This window comes from Nilaparvata lugens, chromosome 5, assembly GCF_014356525.2.
Source record: "Nilaparvata lugens isolate BPH chromosome 5, ASM1435652v1, whole genome shotgun sequence".
NCBI classification, from domain to species: Eukaryota; Metazoa; Arthropoda; class Insecta; order Hemiptera; family Delphacidae; genus Nilaparvata; species Nilaparvata lugens.
This window is the reverse complement of record NC_052508.1, coordinates 22,919,165-22,934,125: the sequence shown is the minus strand read 5'-3', so window position 1 is coordinate 22,934,125 and position 14,961 is coordinate 22,919,165. Positions and strand designations below refer to the sequence as shown.

The window sequence follows — 14,961 nt, the reverse complement described above, 5'->3', positions numbered from 1 at the left end:
ACCGTAAAAATTGTTGCAAGGAAATGCTTCAACGCATCCCGGCAATGGCGACTCTTTTCTGCAGTGACGAGGCTCATTTTCATCTGTGTGGAGCTGTCAACAAACAAAACTTCCGGTACTGGGCAGCAAATAACCCTCGACAACTTCATGAAAGACCACTTAATTCACCAAAAGTGACAGTTTGGTGTGCCGTTTCTCAATAGGGCCATACTTCTTCGAAGATGACAACATCACCGTCACTGTCACCTCCGAGCGTTATGTCACAATGTTACAAACGTTTCTGCAACCCAAATTGGAAGTACTTGCTGAGGAACAAGACTTGGGGGAAATATGGTTTCAGCAGGATGAGGCTACAGCCCACACAGCGCGCATTTCAATGGATTTGTTGAGAGAAATGTTCCCAGGGCGACTTATCTCTCTGAGGGGGGACGTGAAGTGGCCGGCACGCTCACCCGATTTGAGTGTCTGTGACTTTTTCCTGTGGGGCTACCTCAAAGAAAAGGTTTTCAAACATCGCCCACACACTTTGGAAGAGCTTAAGGAGAAAATCAGGGAGGAGATTCAGGCCTTACCAGTGGCAATATGCCAAAATGCGTTTGAAAATTTCAAAAATAGGCTACATCAGTGTATAGCTGCTGATGGCCGCCATTTAAACGATATAATTTTCAAAAACTAACACTAAAAACTATTTTTCGAGCTGAATTCAATAAACCAAACCATTTTTTTTTTAAAGTTTCTCCGTTCATTATTTATAACCCTTTCAAACTCGTCAGTCGGCTCTGCCCAACCTGTATCTCTATCATTGGGGTTGAGTGATGGAAATTATATCATCGAATATTCAAGAAACGGCGTTTATAAATTCAAACTTATTTATTTATATAATTTTTATTAATACAATTATAAGTCTTGAAACTATGACTGGGAGAGAACAACATTCACCGCTTTATGAAGAAACAAAAAATATTACAATCAATAAATTACACTAATCTCATAATTACATAATATAGTTAGATTAAAAGTTTTTGCTTTCTTCAAGAATAGGAGAACTTGACTTTTATTAAATGTAATTAACACTCTTGTATTTTGCAGTTATAGCAAATAAATTATGTTTTCTCAATTTATTATAATCAAATCAAATTTAATTTATTCAGTGAGTTGCATAAAAAAGACAAGCTTCGTAACACTGAATCGTCACAATCAATAATAAAACACAGAAGATTATAGTGCAAGGAGACGTCAAAAACATCACTGCCTCTAGGAGCACCCCGTGGAAGAAATCGATCAATTTTAGTTAATCTAAAGGAAATGTTTATTTTTTATTAATTCAATGATATTTCATTTTCTTCCCTCAAGACATCCACTCATCACCCACTGTGTATGGCGCTCTTTTTAACAGAACTTCCCTTATCCTTCCGATAATCTTTGGAAAGTTGGAGAAATCTTTAAAATTATGGAGGAGTCTAACTTATAATTTTTATTTCTATTCCTTACCCATTTATAATTTTTTTAATCTGAAAATAGATGTGTTCATAACCAAAGTTTACAGGATCCTAAAAGTATGGCATAAAAATTGATACTTACATCATCCCCAATGTAATTGTGTAACATTCGGATAATTGAAGCACCTTTTGAATATGAAATATCATCAAATATTTCATCAATTTCGGAAGGATGACCAACAGGGACCTGCAAACACAAATGCAGGTAGAATAAATACTGAAAGAATCCAATATGAAGAGAAGAACCGTTCGTTCTAACGTGTTTTTATTACTATAAACATGAACGTATTCGGTTAAAACGAATTTCCTCTTGATCCCTTGAGACACATTATGTCCGTTCTCGACTTCAAATAGATTGATACATTGTTAATTTTTGTTAAATGAAATTTTAATTTCATTCATGCTTTTATATACCAACCACAATCAGATGTGTTAAACATGTCTGTGGATGCATTTTATGTACTGTATTTTAGTGCATAAATTGAATTTAATTGTAAACATCGACAAATTTCGATGAAATGGATGAGAGATCTTGCAAAACAGAATGAGAAACAGTAGTTTATTCAGATAATTACATTCACTGATTGATTTGATTTCTTTTTAGAATTTTTTTTAATTTCTTTCTAGATTATTTCACTCACTGATTGATTTGATTTCCTAGAATACTTGAGAGGCTCACCTGAATGGGATGTGAATTATCCAAGGAGTCCAATTCGAGAGCTCGAGTGTGCTGACTGATGAACTGAGTCCAAATTTCGTATTCGGGGAAAAGATGTGCCACACACAAGTACTCCACAAACGACGCGTAACCCTCGTTCAACCACAAATGAGTCCACCATTCCTGTTGCAACACATTTTTATATTTATTAGAATCACGGAATATGTCGTCCAAAGACGACGTCCACTATGCATCAAATTCTCACACAAACAACAGTGACAGTGAAAATATAATCCCCACGTGTTATTATTGGACTATTCCCATCTATCTTGGCTGAGCGAGTATGAATAATCCCGTTTGAATGTATGGAAATTATATTTTCACTGTCCACTGTCACCCTTTTGTGGTAATCCACCTTAACAAACGATCTTTCACAATGATAAAGTAAATCATCCGATACTTTATACAGCGCCTACATCTTTGAAACTATTCATTCATTATAATTAAATTAGTATATTTTTTACAACTTTTCTTTTCACACAATTTTATTTTATTCTTTACACAACTTAACAAATGCACAAGATAATCAAGTTTAGGTAGATAGGTACAGGGAATATGTTGGAATGTTGACATTATTTACAGTATCGTTATCTTATAAAATAATAAATTGCACATTATTTGTCTTCAAATACTGCACTGAAATTACTAATATTTCAGTTCCAGTTTCGGAATTTATATGCATTTTAGAGATATTTATACACAAATTCATTGCAATATAAGTACTTTAATCCTAACCAATTCAATCTATTTAAGTTGGTTGATAAGAATTCATTTGCATTTCTTGTTCATTGCATTTTGTAAATTTGAATTTATTTCAATTTGGATTTTTTGTTAGTATGGTATTATTATTTTTCCTGAGATTTCAAGGTTTTAGAAAAATTTGCATAGAAAATTTCCTAACAATAGCGTTGTAAGTTCCAAGTTGTACTTCAATATCTTATAAGTAGAATTGGAAGTGACAGTTGATAGAAGAATTATAAGAAATATATAATTCTTAATTATATTTACCATTGTCACTAGATTTCCAAACCACTGATGAGCGATCTCATGTCCAATGGTTAGCGCAATTATTTGTTTTCTCATACTCGAAGTATTTTCTGTGTCTACAAGTAAGCACGTCTCTCTGTAGGTAACAAGGCCCCAGTTTTCCATAGCACCTGTGTTAAATATTGAATAACAATGTTAAAATCCAATTAAGCTTCTGAAAAAATGTAAAACTATAAGTTTTTCCTACAATCATCTACAATGTGACTACTTTTGCATTAAGTTAATTAATTTCACTTCACATAATACAAAGTATTTCTGTTATGCAGAACAGAAACAGAAACCATGAACAAAACCATTGGTTGTTATAGACGTATTTACACATTAGCATACGAGCCCTAGCCTGCCAATTTGTGAGCATTCTCTCATAAAAGACAATGAGGTAATCACGGTTTCTGAATTTTCATTCATTGGAAAGTAAGGCTCAAGCTTAACCAAGGTAATTAGGATACATGGGTGTTGAAGCGCATCAAGATTGATTCGATGATCAAAGCCACATTTCTTCTTATCTTTTTAATTTTATAGAGGGCCACTGCGATTGTGCAGACCACTGCGATTCGCAGACGGCGACTGCGAAGATTGCAACCATTTAATCACAGGTTGAAAACTCTCTCGCTCTCGTCACTGTCACGCTGATGCACCGTCGAGTAGACAAGGCTCTAAGCAGCTTTATAGATATTATTTGACAATTCTACGTAATATTCGCGTTCTATCGACCAATAAAATATTTTCTAGTACTACTTACGTAAATTATGACTTAAATTGGGCAATTCATTAAACTAGAAATCTGAAAAATGAGAGCTATGTAGAAAAGTTGATACACATTGGATACGTATATGTGCAAGTGCACGCTTAGTTATGCATAACCAAGCGTACAGATGAGAAACAAAATTTGGAAAGAGTAATAGGAACACTCACACTGAACGCGTGCAAATGCTAGTTGCGTTCAGTGTGATCAGCTACATGCAAGTCACAGCCTGTTATAATGGAACTTTCCAGATTTTGTTTTTCGACTCATGGATGATTCGACGTGCACTTGCAGATATTCACATTCAATGTGATCACACCCTTATGCCGCATCTAAATGTTGGCCCAGCCTGGTAACCCAACATAGGTCGTCAATGAAGGCCAGTGCTGGTAAACCTCCCATCCACACTCTGGCGCTGTTCGACATTGGCCTTTATTGAGCCAATATGTATATGCGGCATTATAGTCATTTGAAAACCGACCATCCTTCTTGGAACAATCTACAGTAAAGTGAATATTATTTCTCTAATATCCTTGATTTACAGGACAACTGGTCGGGTTAAAAAGCGTATAAGTAATAGCCTCCTCATACAGAGAAAGCAAAATTGACCAAGAAACAAGAATAGCATTTAGGAGTAGAACTCATCAGCTGTAAAGTCAGCTACAAAAAATGAGAACCTCCTCATCTAGAGAAAGCAAAACTAACCAAGAAACAAGAAAATAATTCAAAGTAGTAGAACTGACCAGCTGAAAAGTCAGCCACAGCGACCAAATCGATTTTGGGAAGAGGGTAGGCGATGTTGAAGTACTGCTTGTAGTAGGGCAGGACCTTGGTGGCGACGAAGAGGGCAAAGTGGCCCTGCTTGGCCTTGCCGGGCTCGGTGTAGACTCGCACCAAAACGCCGTCCTCGGAGCGGTCCTCCACAAAGTCCAGGTCACCAACCACCATCGCCACCAGGTACGTCGACATCTGCGGCGTCGTCGCGAACGTCACTGTCTTGTCGCCGTTCGCCTCCGCCTTCTCCGCGATCGCCGGCTGCAATCACAAAGCCAAACGCTACATTCACATTCACCGTCATGCGATTTGCAGTCGTCTGCGCAACGCTTAAAATTAATGGGCCATATGAATAAAACCAAAGCATATGCTCATGAGCATGAGCATGGAACATAAGGTTTTGCTTATGAGCATTAGGTAGAAGAATAAGCATTTACTCATTTTTATATGAATAAGCTTCACCTTATTTTCTTACCTTATGCTCCTGAACTCTGGAGCAAATGCTCACGTATTTTAAAGGTTTTTCATCAGCTGATTCGCTTTTGTGGCCTTACTTTGTTTTTATAGCTCACATAAGCGCTAAATATGCACGTAGGGAGACACCGCTTGTGTTTGCGTCGTCAGCTCTGTATTCTATTTATGAATTGAGTTTTAGGTTAGTTGAGTTTAGAATTTTGAAATAATAGCGAGGAAAATGTCATCTCTATGATAATCTTCAGCATGATCTTATAATATCAATAGCCTTCTTATAATCGTCTACACTCTCATCTTCTAAAATGCCTATTTCCTATTTTGTGATGGCTATCTTTAAATCAGATTATCTTTTGTATTTATTCTTTTCGCCAAATTTTTACATAATAGTTACAAAACATGAATGATTTGGCACAGCCAGCAAAGTTAAACTTGTGCGCTAGCTGTGAGTTCATAAAGCAAACATTTTTGTAGGAAGAATGGTGATATACAGAGTCTGTATAATAAGTAACCGGACTGACCTCGGGAAATTTTTTATTGGCAAAATATGTACAATTTTTCTTCAGAAATCTTCAAAGTAGTCCCCATTGAAGTTGATAACATGCTGATACCGGATTTTCCAGTCCCTGAATGCTCCCTGGAAGTCGGCAACCTCTATGCTGTCTAGAGCCCCCGTCGTAGCACATTGAACGTTTTCCAGAGTCCCGAACCGCGTCCCCTTAAGTTGTCTCTTGATCTTGGAGAACAAAAATAAGTCCGGTGGTGCCATATCCGGGCTATAAGGAGGATGTGGCAACGTTACCCTCGACTCTTTGGCCATCTGCTCGGTGACGAGCAGGCAGTTGTGCGACGAAGCATTGTCGTGATGGAGGATCCACGAATCGGCAATCCCCGGACGGACTTGATGAACCCGGGCGGTTGATCGACGGAGAAATTCTCCGTAGTAATGGCCGTTTACAGTTTGTCCGGTGAACAGCCAGTACTACTTTGTGAACTCTGGGTACTTTCTTTGTGAACGGCCAGTACTACAGAGAGGTGCTCCGTCGACTAACCGCCCGGTTTCATCGAGTCCGTCCGGGGATTGCCGATTCGTCGATCCTCCATCACGACAATGCTCCGTCGCACAACTGCCTGCTCGTCACCGAGCAGATGGCCAAACAGTCGAGGGTAACGTTGCCACATCCTCCATACAGCCCGGATATGGCACCACCGGACTTATTTTTGTTCCCCAAGATCAAGAGACAACTTAAGGGGACGCGGTTCGGGACTCTGGAAAACGTTCAACGTGCTACGACGAGGGCTCTAGACAGCATTGTACATATTTTGCCAATAAAAAATTTCCTGAGGTCAGTCCGGTTACTTATTATACAGACCCTGTATATCATGGTTGAATCTAAAAAGGGTTTTATAGTTCTCAACTATTGGTTGTGATCGTATCTGGTATAGTTTCCTCTTCCTCATACGAATTATTTGAGCCATTTTACTAGGAGCAAAAGGTGATAAGCTGCTCTAGACTAGACTCACCTATTTTGAAGCATTTACTTCAAAAGTTGAGCAAATGCTCTAAATTATTCATACAATTTCGAGTATAAGCTTTTACTTTTGAGAAAATGCTCAAACTATTTTATTATTATTTTTTTTTTTTTTTGATGAGCATGAGCAAAAGGTTTTGCTCACGTTTATTCATAGAAAATGAAGCAAATGCTCCATATTTTAGAAGTATAAGAAAATGCTGAACTTTATTCATATGGCCCATTTTATAACTAGCAGGTAACCCGTGCTCCGCAAGGGTCTAATTAAAAACTTGACAAACTGAAACTTGACCTACTGGAATCTTAAAGAATTTTTCCTATAACCATCCACGGTAAATTGAAAATCTATAAGCTAAATTTCAAGTTAATCAGTTCAGTAGTTCAGAGGTGATGATGCTTTAATCGTGAATTTCCCATCTTCTACATGTATAAGCCGATTCTTTCCTTCATTAAATTAAAGATTATCTTTTCCACACATACAGATTCGTGGTTTTGAATTGAATGTAACTAAATTCTTATTCTCACATAGTTTTACAGTAATGTCAATTTATGTATATAGTAATATACACTATACGTATTTTTGTGAGATTCTAATCGAATAAAATTATCGTAAGCTATTTATTATATTCCCTGACTAAAAAACGCTTTAATAATTACAAATTTTATAATAATTATTGGGTTGAAATCATTATCTTGTTCCTCAACCATCTAAACTCAGAATTTCAAGTTAATTTTACATGGAATTAAATTTATAAAGATAAAACATAAGCATTATTTGAAACACAATAAACATTTTCAAAAGTATCTTTAATTTCATTGCAACACTGCTATTGTTTCAACTTTTCAAGAGCAATTTTCAAGTGTGATTCAATGGCTCTTGAAGAGTTGAAACTAGTAGCCTAGTGCTGCAAAAAATACAGGGGGCTTTTGATAATAATTCATTGTGCTTTAATAATCAGTAGCCCTAAAAAGAAGAGTGAATATTGAAATTCATAATTTGGAACATATTATATTCGGGGAAACAGTTTTGGAATGAGACTGTTCCTGTTGTATTCTCCCGATCATTCAAGATTCAACTAAATGAGAAAAATGTATACTATGAAGTTGATCTTTGCCGGTAGTACCATATTTTAATTGAGAATATTTATTTTATTAATGTGTATGTAATTACTTTTATGGCAAATACATGAATTTGAATTTAATTTGATAGTGACCATGTTGGAAAGTGCGACATTGTCCTTGGGCGCAGTGATGGTGATGTCGAAGACAGCCTTGATGGCCGGCTCATCCCAGCAGGGGAAGCAGCGGCGCGCATGCGTCGCTTGGAACTGCGTCACTGCCGCGTACTTCTCTTCTCCGCCTCCACCGCCACCCGCTGTAGCTCTACAAACAATTCAATTCATTAAGTTATTTATTCCTAATGAAAAACAAAAAACATGAAACTTGAAATAAATTTAAATTCAACAACAACGCAAGCCACTTCACTCAAACCAATATCACAACAGTACAACAATGCAAACAAACACTAAAAACCATCAATCTAACACAAAAAAAATACAAATAAATGAGAAGAATACAACAAAGACAACAAACACGATAAAAATAATTTGCCACAAATGATGGGTTGTGCTGAAGAGGAGAAAGGGGAGGAGACGGAGGTGTAGGGAGAGAATGAGGAGAAGAGGTGGAGGCAGGGAGCAAACAGATTCAGGGAAAGGATGTGAACGGGAAAACACAATCCTACAAAACAATCCATTCATAAGTCGATAATTGAAGTATGTAGTTGTTCAATGTTTGAATTTAAAGTCAAACTCTTAATTTTGTAGGTTTAAATACAAGGTAATTTGGAAGTCACTACCAAAAGTGGATTCTTCTTATTTCCTTAATTCATATTTATTCCCTTTGTCATTTCCTTCACCTATTACATTCTTAGTTATTGATAATAAGAACTGATATTCTCTCCCAGCTGATAGTATTCTACTTGTTGGGTAGTGCCATACACTTTTGTTTTGACCCAAGATATTATTTTTCGCTTGGGTTTGAAATGTTATAAAGTTTACTATTTTTTCTTGGAAAGAATGTTGATGTTTTATTTGAATTAGAAGTCTTGTTTACATTTGGACATTTCATTTACAATACTCAAGCAATCCCATTCCCATATTGACTTCATGTCTTCAAAGAGGACCGTTCAAACTTGACAAATAATAATAATCTAATTCAAAATCAAAATTTAATATCCAACAAATGAAAAATAAGCGTTTCCAACTCTTTTAATAATAGTGATTTTCTTGTTAATTATCACTTATTAAATAAATAATGATTTTAGTAATATAATTAACCAATTCAACGCATTTGATAAGACGTTATCATTAACAAAACTGACAAATAATAGACAAAACTGACTATTATCAAGTGATTCTAAGCTTCTGCATAATATAATATCATGAACGGTTATCAGTCTATAGCTGAGCCAAAAATATCTAAATTCAAAATTTATAATGAAAACGCTATCATAGTTTATTCATTCCAAAGTATAAAGCATGAATGGCATGATATAAAATGGCTTGTCTCCGTGTCAGACTTGGAACAAATCGTATGATCATTCTTATCTTATCAGAACTAACGTTCTCAACCAACCATACGTAAAAATGTTTTCTTTCAAGAAAAATCTATTCATACCTTGAATGCATTAAAACAATTAATAAGTTGGAAGAAAACTAGTATTTAAAATAAATTAAGCCCCAATAAGCCATTCATTTCCCAATTTATAAACTTGCATAGAGAATATCCTACAAATTTGACTTAGAAAAAAGCTGTTTATCATATTATAAAAAATCATCCAATGAAACTCCACCATACTTTTAATAAATAATTTTAGGATCTAATCACTATACTTTGGAATGCTCACATTCATTACAATGAATTAATTATATTATAATTATAATTATATATGAATTAATTATATATATATATATATATATATATATATATATATATATATATATATATATATATATATATAAGAAATGATTATGGAAGTGATGTTGTAATAATTGAGTCTTAGTTGAGACATTAGAAGACAGGCAATATTTTTTTTATTCAAGAAAAAAAACCATAATATTTGATATAGAATTTTTTTTCAGAAAGCGAAATGACAAATTATTATTTTCTACTTCTTCAAGCAGTTTTAAAGCAGCTAGAAAAAGCTGCTTCTTTTGCACACGAATGTGGAATGTGCATAATCTGATTTAATAACAAGCATCCTAACAATGCATGGTGAGAAATCCTGAAGTTGATAAATATGACCTTGACATTCTAACTGTAACCGTCATTCAACATTCTAATAGGCTGATGTAGAACAAAAGCAGTAGGTCTGTCGATGTCAACAAACAAACAGAAATAGCAGTTTACTTTATCAGAGCTAATCTTACGACAAAAATCATAATGAGCATCAATAACGACCGTTATAAACTACGAGATTAACTAGACATCTTATAACATTACTAGAATGTCCAAACAATGTAATTTTATTGTTTCTTCCTTTCGATCTTGAATTATCAACTTTTGAAACAAAACAAGGTTTTGCCAAGATCATTTTAGTGTGATTTAGCTGTTCTAAATATAAATTTCTTCTTCATTGAAAGTGGACCGACAGTGTCTTGGTGATGACAATCAAAGTGACTAATCATCAAGATAAATAATTTGACAAGCAACAAACTACTATTCTGATAGAATCTACTGATAATGACAACAATTCATTGACAAATTGTCCTACTTTTTTGAAAACAATGTTTTCCGTTAGTCATCAAGATATCAAAAAACCAATTGTGCTTTTTAGAAAATTTAAACTTGAATTCGCAAACTGACTATTTTTATGAAATATTGCTTATGTCTACGGTGCCAATATCAAAGAAACAGATTTTGCAACTGAAAGATTGATATGTAGGCGTAACGAAATGGAAAAATGACATTATGCTATGTTTTGTGATTTCCATGTCATACAACTAAATTAACTAAATTCTTCTTTCTATAGAAGTCTCAAATAATTATTATTAGCCTATACAAAATTCATTCGTAGTAGGCTATCTAATGAATGATGATGTAACTGTTACATAATTGGTGGATTCAAATAAATTAGGCTACTTTCTTTATTTGAGTCTAAAATGACACTGGGTATTAAACAATTAATTTTTCATTGCTGAAATCAAAAGATTCCGTTTAAAGAAAACCTGAGCGCAGGTAAGTCGAGTTGAATGCTGCCTATTCAATGGAATTGAAGTTGAACAATGGTCATGGAATACATTGTTTTCTTGGCTATTTTCACTAGCTACAATAACACGCTAATAATATTTCTAATTATTCATTTTCAACCATCTAATATAATTCTTTGAAGGGTAAACCTCTTTAACAAAGTCTAAAATTAGTTATTTTTTACTGCAACTTGGTCTGAATTAAAATTCTAGGAGTAAATGATAATATTTTATACCCAATCAAGTAAATTGTTATGAGATCTTGACGACATTAAGTGGAGAGTCAATAATTTTAATGATAAGTGCTTGTAAAAATGAATGATTTAGTACTCACGGGTTGCATTTGCTGCGGTAGAATCCAATGAGTTTATCATTCAGCTCACCAACGAATTCGAAATATATGGATGCTTCTCCACATGGAAGCTGTTTTTCGAATTTCAGGATAAGCGATTCATCCTCGGCTAATAAAGTAGGCTGAGGCTTATGTACCTCTCCATTTACATCTGTAAGTTCGACTTTGCCAATTTGTAATTCGAACGAGTTCAAAATAATTTCATTCACTGATTCATTTATCTGAAATTGTAACATTTAAACGTTTAATCAACAAAACAATTCATTAAGCATTCACAACTTGTTAAAATGAAAATTTCTGTTGAACCGTGAATTCAGTGAGTTGAACAATTAGGATTGAGATTTTTCAATTGAGTTTTTTAGAACCACTAACTGAAATGATGATATAATTTAATAAAATTTACAGTAGGTACAATAAAAACAATGTTTGGAGAAGATTTTCACTACTCCATGTTAAAGTTGAAATTGTCAAATGCCAGTTTTTCATTTTCTTATCCATAATTTTGCCATATATTTACAGTGACTAATCACTGATGCGGACTAATTATTGATGCGGAGTTGTTGATGTGGCGAGTTTAAATCTTGCCTGCAAGAATGTGACTGCAATATTGTTACTACTGTGTTCAGCAAGTGATATAACATCGTTGAATTGGAAAAATTAAATCTCACATTTCCTACTACTTCCCAAATTGAAAAAAATCGAATCAAGCCTTTTTCAAGACACTTTCAACCTTCGGTCGGGCGCGGTAAAGGCTGGAACGCAAACAGCCTGAGAGGCACCCTTCCTCACTTCACCTGACGATAGGCTTATCAATTTAATTATAAAAGACTTCTTACTACTAGTAGTTCTGTGAACTGTAGACCTCGCGCTCAGTGAGTTACATTGACCTGTTATGTTTTATCAAAAATTAATAAATAATTTAGCTTATCAATTTAAAATGTCTAGAAAAAATCCTAAATAAACATAGAGCTTTCTGTCCTATCGTACCGTGACTTGACGTCCCGAAATGTGAGTGTGAGCGCTGTTATCAGGTCTGGCTGCCGTCGATACGCCAATCCAATCAACCCATCAGAGAACATTCTGTATTGGCGAGTTGGCGAAAAATCGGTGTGTTGAAATTAACAGAATAAACTACCATAATGCTGATTTCCTACAAACTTCATTTCTCACTTTTCATGATTTAAGAAATCAATTTCTTTTCAATAATATTTGTTGCAATTTTAATAATCAGATTAAGAAATAAAAATGTTTAAAAAAATGTTTTCTATCAATAACTCCAAATTCCAAACTAGAATCATGGCCTCAGCTTATGGAAAGACAAAGTTAGTAGACAACTGTCTTCTTACGTTGATGGAAAGATACATTTTCAAGATGTTCTATGTTTTTCAACTGGTAGCATTATAGTCCACTAAAGTGCGGTCCACGTTATAATGGCAGTATTTGATTAACATTGGTGTTGCTATCCTTGTCTATCATTCCACAAAGCTGATAGCACTATCCTTTTCTAGCTCTGCAACGTTGCCAAATCTGTTTTTAACAATGTAGAAATATAATTAATTGAGGCAGAGAATCGGCAACGCTGTTCTCCTATCTTTATCCACTGTCATTATAACCTGGACCTCACTATAGACAGCTGATTTATGATGAATAGTTCTATAGTCTGATTTTCACGGTAATATTGGTGTTCGATGGAAACTCCTTTTCCTTTTGTATAATCCTTGAAATGCAACATTTTAAAAATGAATAGTTCTATAGTCTGATTTTCACGGTAATATTGGTGTTCGAAGGAAACTCCTTTTCCTTTTGTATTATCCTTGAAATGCAACATTTTAAAAAACCTTATTTATACATCGACGCGAAATTCAAAAAGGAACATACCTGTCAAATTTCATGAAAATCTATTGCTGTGTTTCGCTGTAAATGCGCAACATATAAACATTTAAACAAATAAACATAAAGAGAAATGCAAAACCGTCGACTTGAATCTTAGGCCTCACTTCGCTCGGTCAATAATCTATTAGAAGGGAAAAAACTAGACTGGCGATCTAAAACAATTCTGCTAAACACTATTGAATGTTAATCATCAAATAGAAATCAATCAAGTTTCGCACAGCGTTTTTACATGAGTCAGAGTCTGCAAAAACTTTAGTAATCCATCCTCCTCTTTTATCCTGCTTCACTTATTCACTCTACAAAATGGAGGTAGGGTAGCTATAGTCTGTGAAAACCGATTGCAGGAACTATAGATTGCAGATTTGCTCTTATGGAGTACAGTGCTGCCAAATTTCACAGAAGCCAGAAAACCTGTAAGCTATTTGTGTGCGAGAAAGTGCGAACACAGAGCGTATGTCATATTAATAGACCCAGCATGAAAACGGCAACAGTGTTCCTCTATCTCTTAAGAAATAACATTGGGCATAATGCCCCGAGCTGCAAACTATGGACTATGGATGGGCTTTTACACAAGCTTCTTATCGGCGAAAATATATTTAGTCCAGTCAAATGGTCGTTTTTCAGGAAACATCCCCGAAAGAATTTTTCTCGACGGTTCTATATGTATTTTGGGGCGCTGAATTCGAATCTGAAATTTGCTGACACGCCAGAGGGCGGCTTCACCCCCAAAACCCCCTAAAAAATCGGACATTTATTCCATTTAATCTCGAAAACTTCGAGTTTTTGTGGAAAAATCATCTCTATAAAATTAAAGATAAAATTTCCAATAAATTGAATGGTTCTATCATTTTTGGTTCCGGAGTTACGAATTTTCAAAAAAGGGGTATTTTTTAAGGGATTTACAAAATTATGCAAGCCTACCACTTCTACCCTATACAACTTGGATATTTTTCTAGTATAGATAAAAATTGGAAGAACAATTAATTCTGAACAGGATTCTTTGGGAATTTTCGAAATTAGTAGTGGGCGGAGGGGGAATACACCAAAAAATAGAAATACATGTCCTACAGCCAAAATAAATTTTTTTCATTATAATACCTTTTCAGGGCCTTCCTAACAAAAAATACATATTTCGGATTTCCTTATGGGGGGGGGGGGGCTAGGTCATAAGGATACATCAAGGATCAAAACTTAAAACACTTATAACTTTTGACAGAATGATCAGATCTCATCGTATTAGGCCTACAGCTTATTCTTCTTAGCTCGTCAAGGCGGTTCACAATCATGTATCAACTGAAATTTGATGAAAATATAAAAAAAATCATCGAATTCAGCGCCCCAAAATACATACTACATAGAACCGTCGAGAAAAATTCTTTCGGGCTCTTTCCTGGAAAACGACCATTTGACTGAACTAATTTTTTTAATAGCGAAGAAGTTAGGCGTGAAGCCAGGGGCGTTGTGCTTGAACTGGGTACTGACAAGCAAGGTGTGAGGTTCGAGGAGTTGGACGTCTGGATGGCGTATGGTATTTCAGATAACCCTATAGCATACTACACCCACACCATGTTTTGTTTTTGATTGAAGTGATATTGGTTCCTCTCATTTCTTTACTGCTAAAAAATTATCAATAAAAAACCTTTCATGTCTTTAAGATGTGATAATATTAATGTTCAGTCA

At 34.9% G+C, this 14,961-nt stretch overlaps 1 protein-coding gene across 2 annotated transcripts in view; it reads right to left on the bottom strand.

Moving 5' to 3' along the window:
* The window catches only part of LOC111056058 (puromycin-sensitive aminopeptidase), a 44,073-nt gene that overhangs the window by 26,739 nt on the left and 2,373 nt on the right, over positions 1-14,961 (bottom strand). For both annotated transcript variants that reach the window (XM_022343378.2, XM_022343379.2), the window contains exons 2-7: positions 11,371-11,609; positions 8,001-8,169; positions 4,753-5,044; positions 3,226-3,374; positions 2,179-2,340; positions 1,582-1,686 (exon numbers count right to left, since the gene is read on the bottom strand). In XM_022343378.2, the coding sequence (XP_022199070.2) occupies positions 1,582-1,686; positions 2,179-2,340; positions 3,226-3,374; positions 4,753-5,044; positions 8,001-8,169; positions 11,371-11,609 (1,116 nt within the window). The remainder of the gene's footprint in view (positions 1-1,581; positions 1,687-2,178; positions 2,341-3,225; positions 3,375-4,752; positions 5,045-8,000; positions 8,170-11,370; positions 11,610-14,961) is intronic.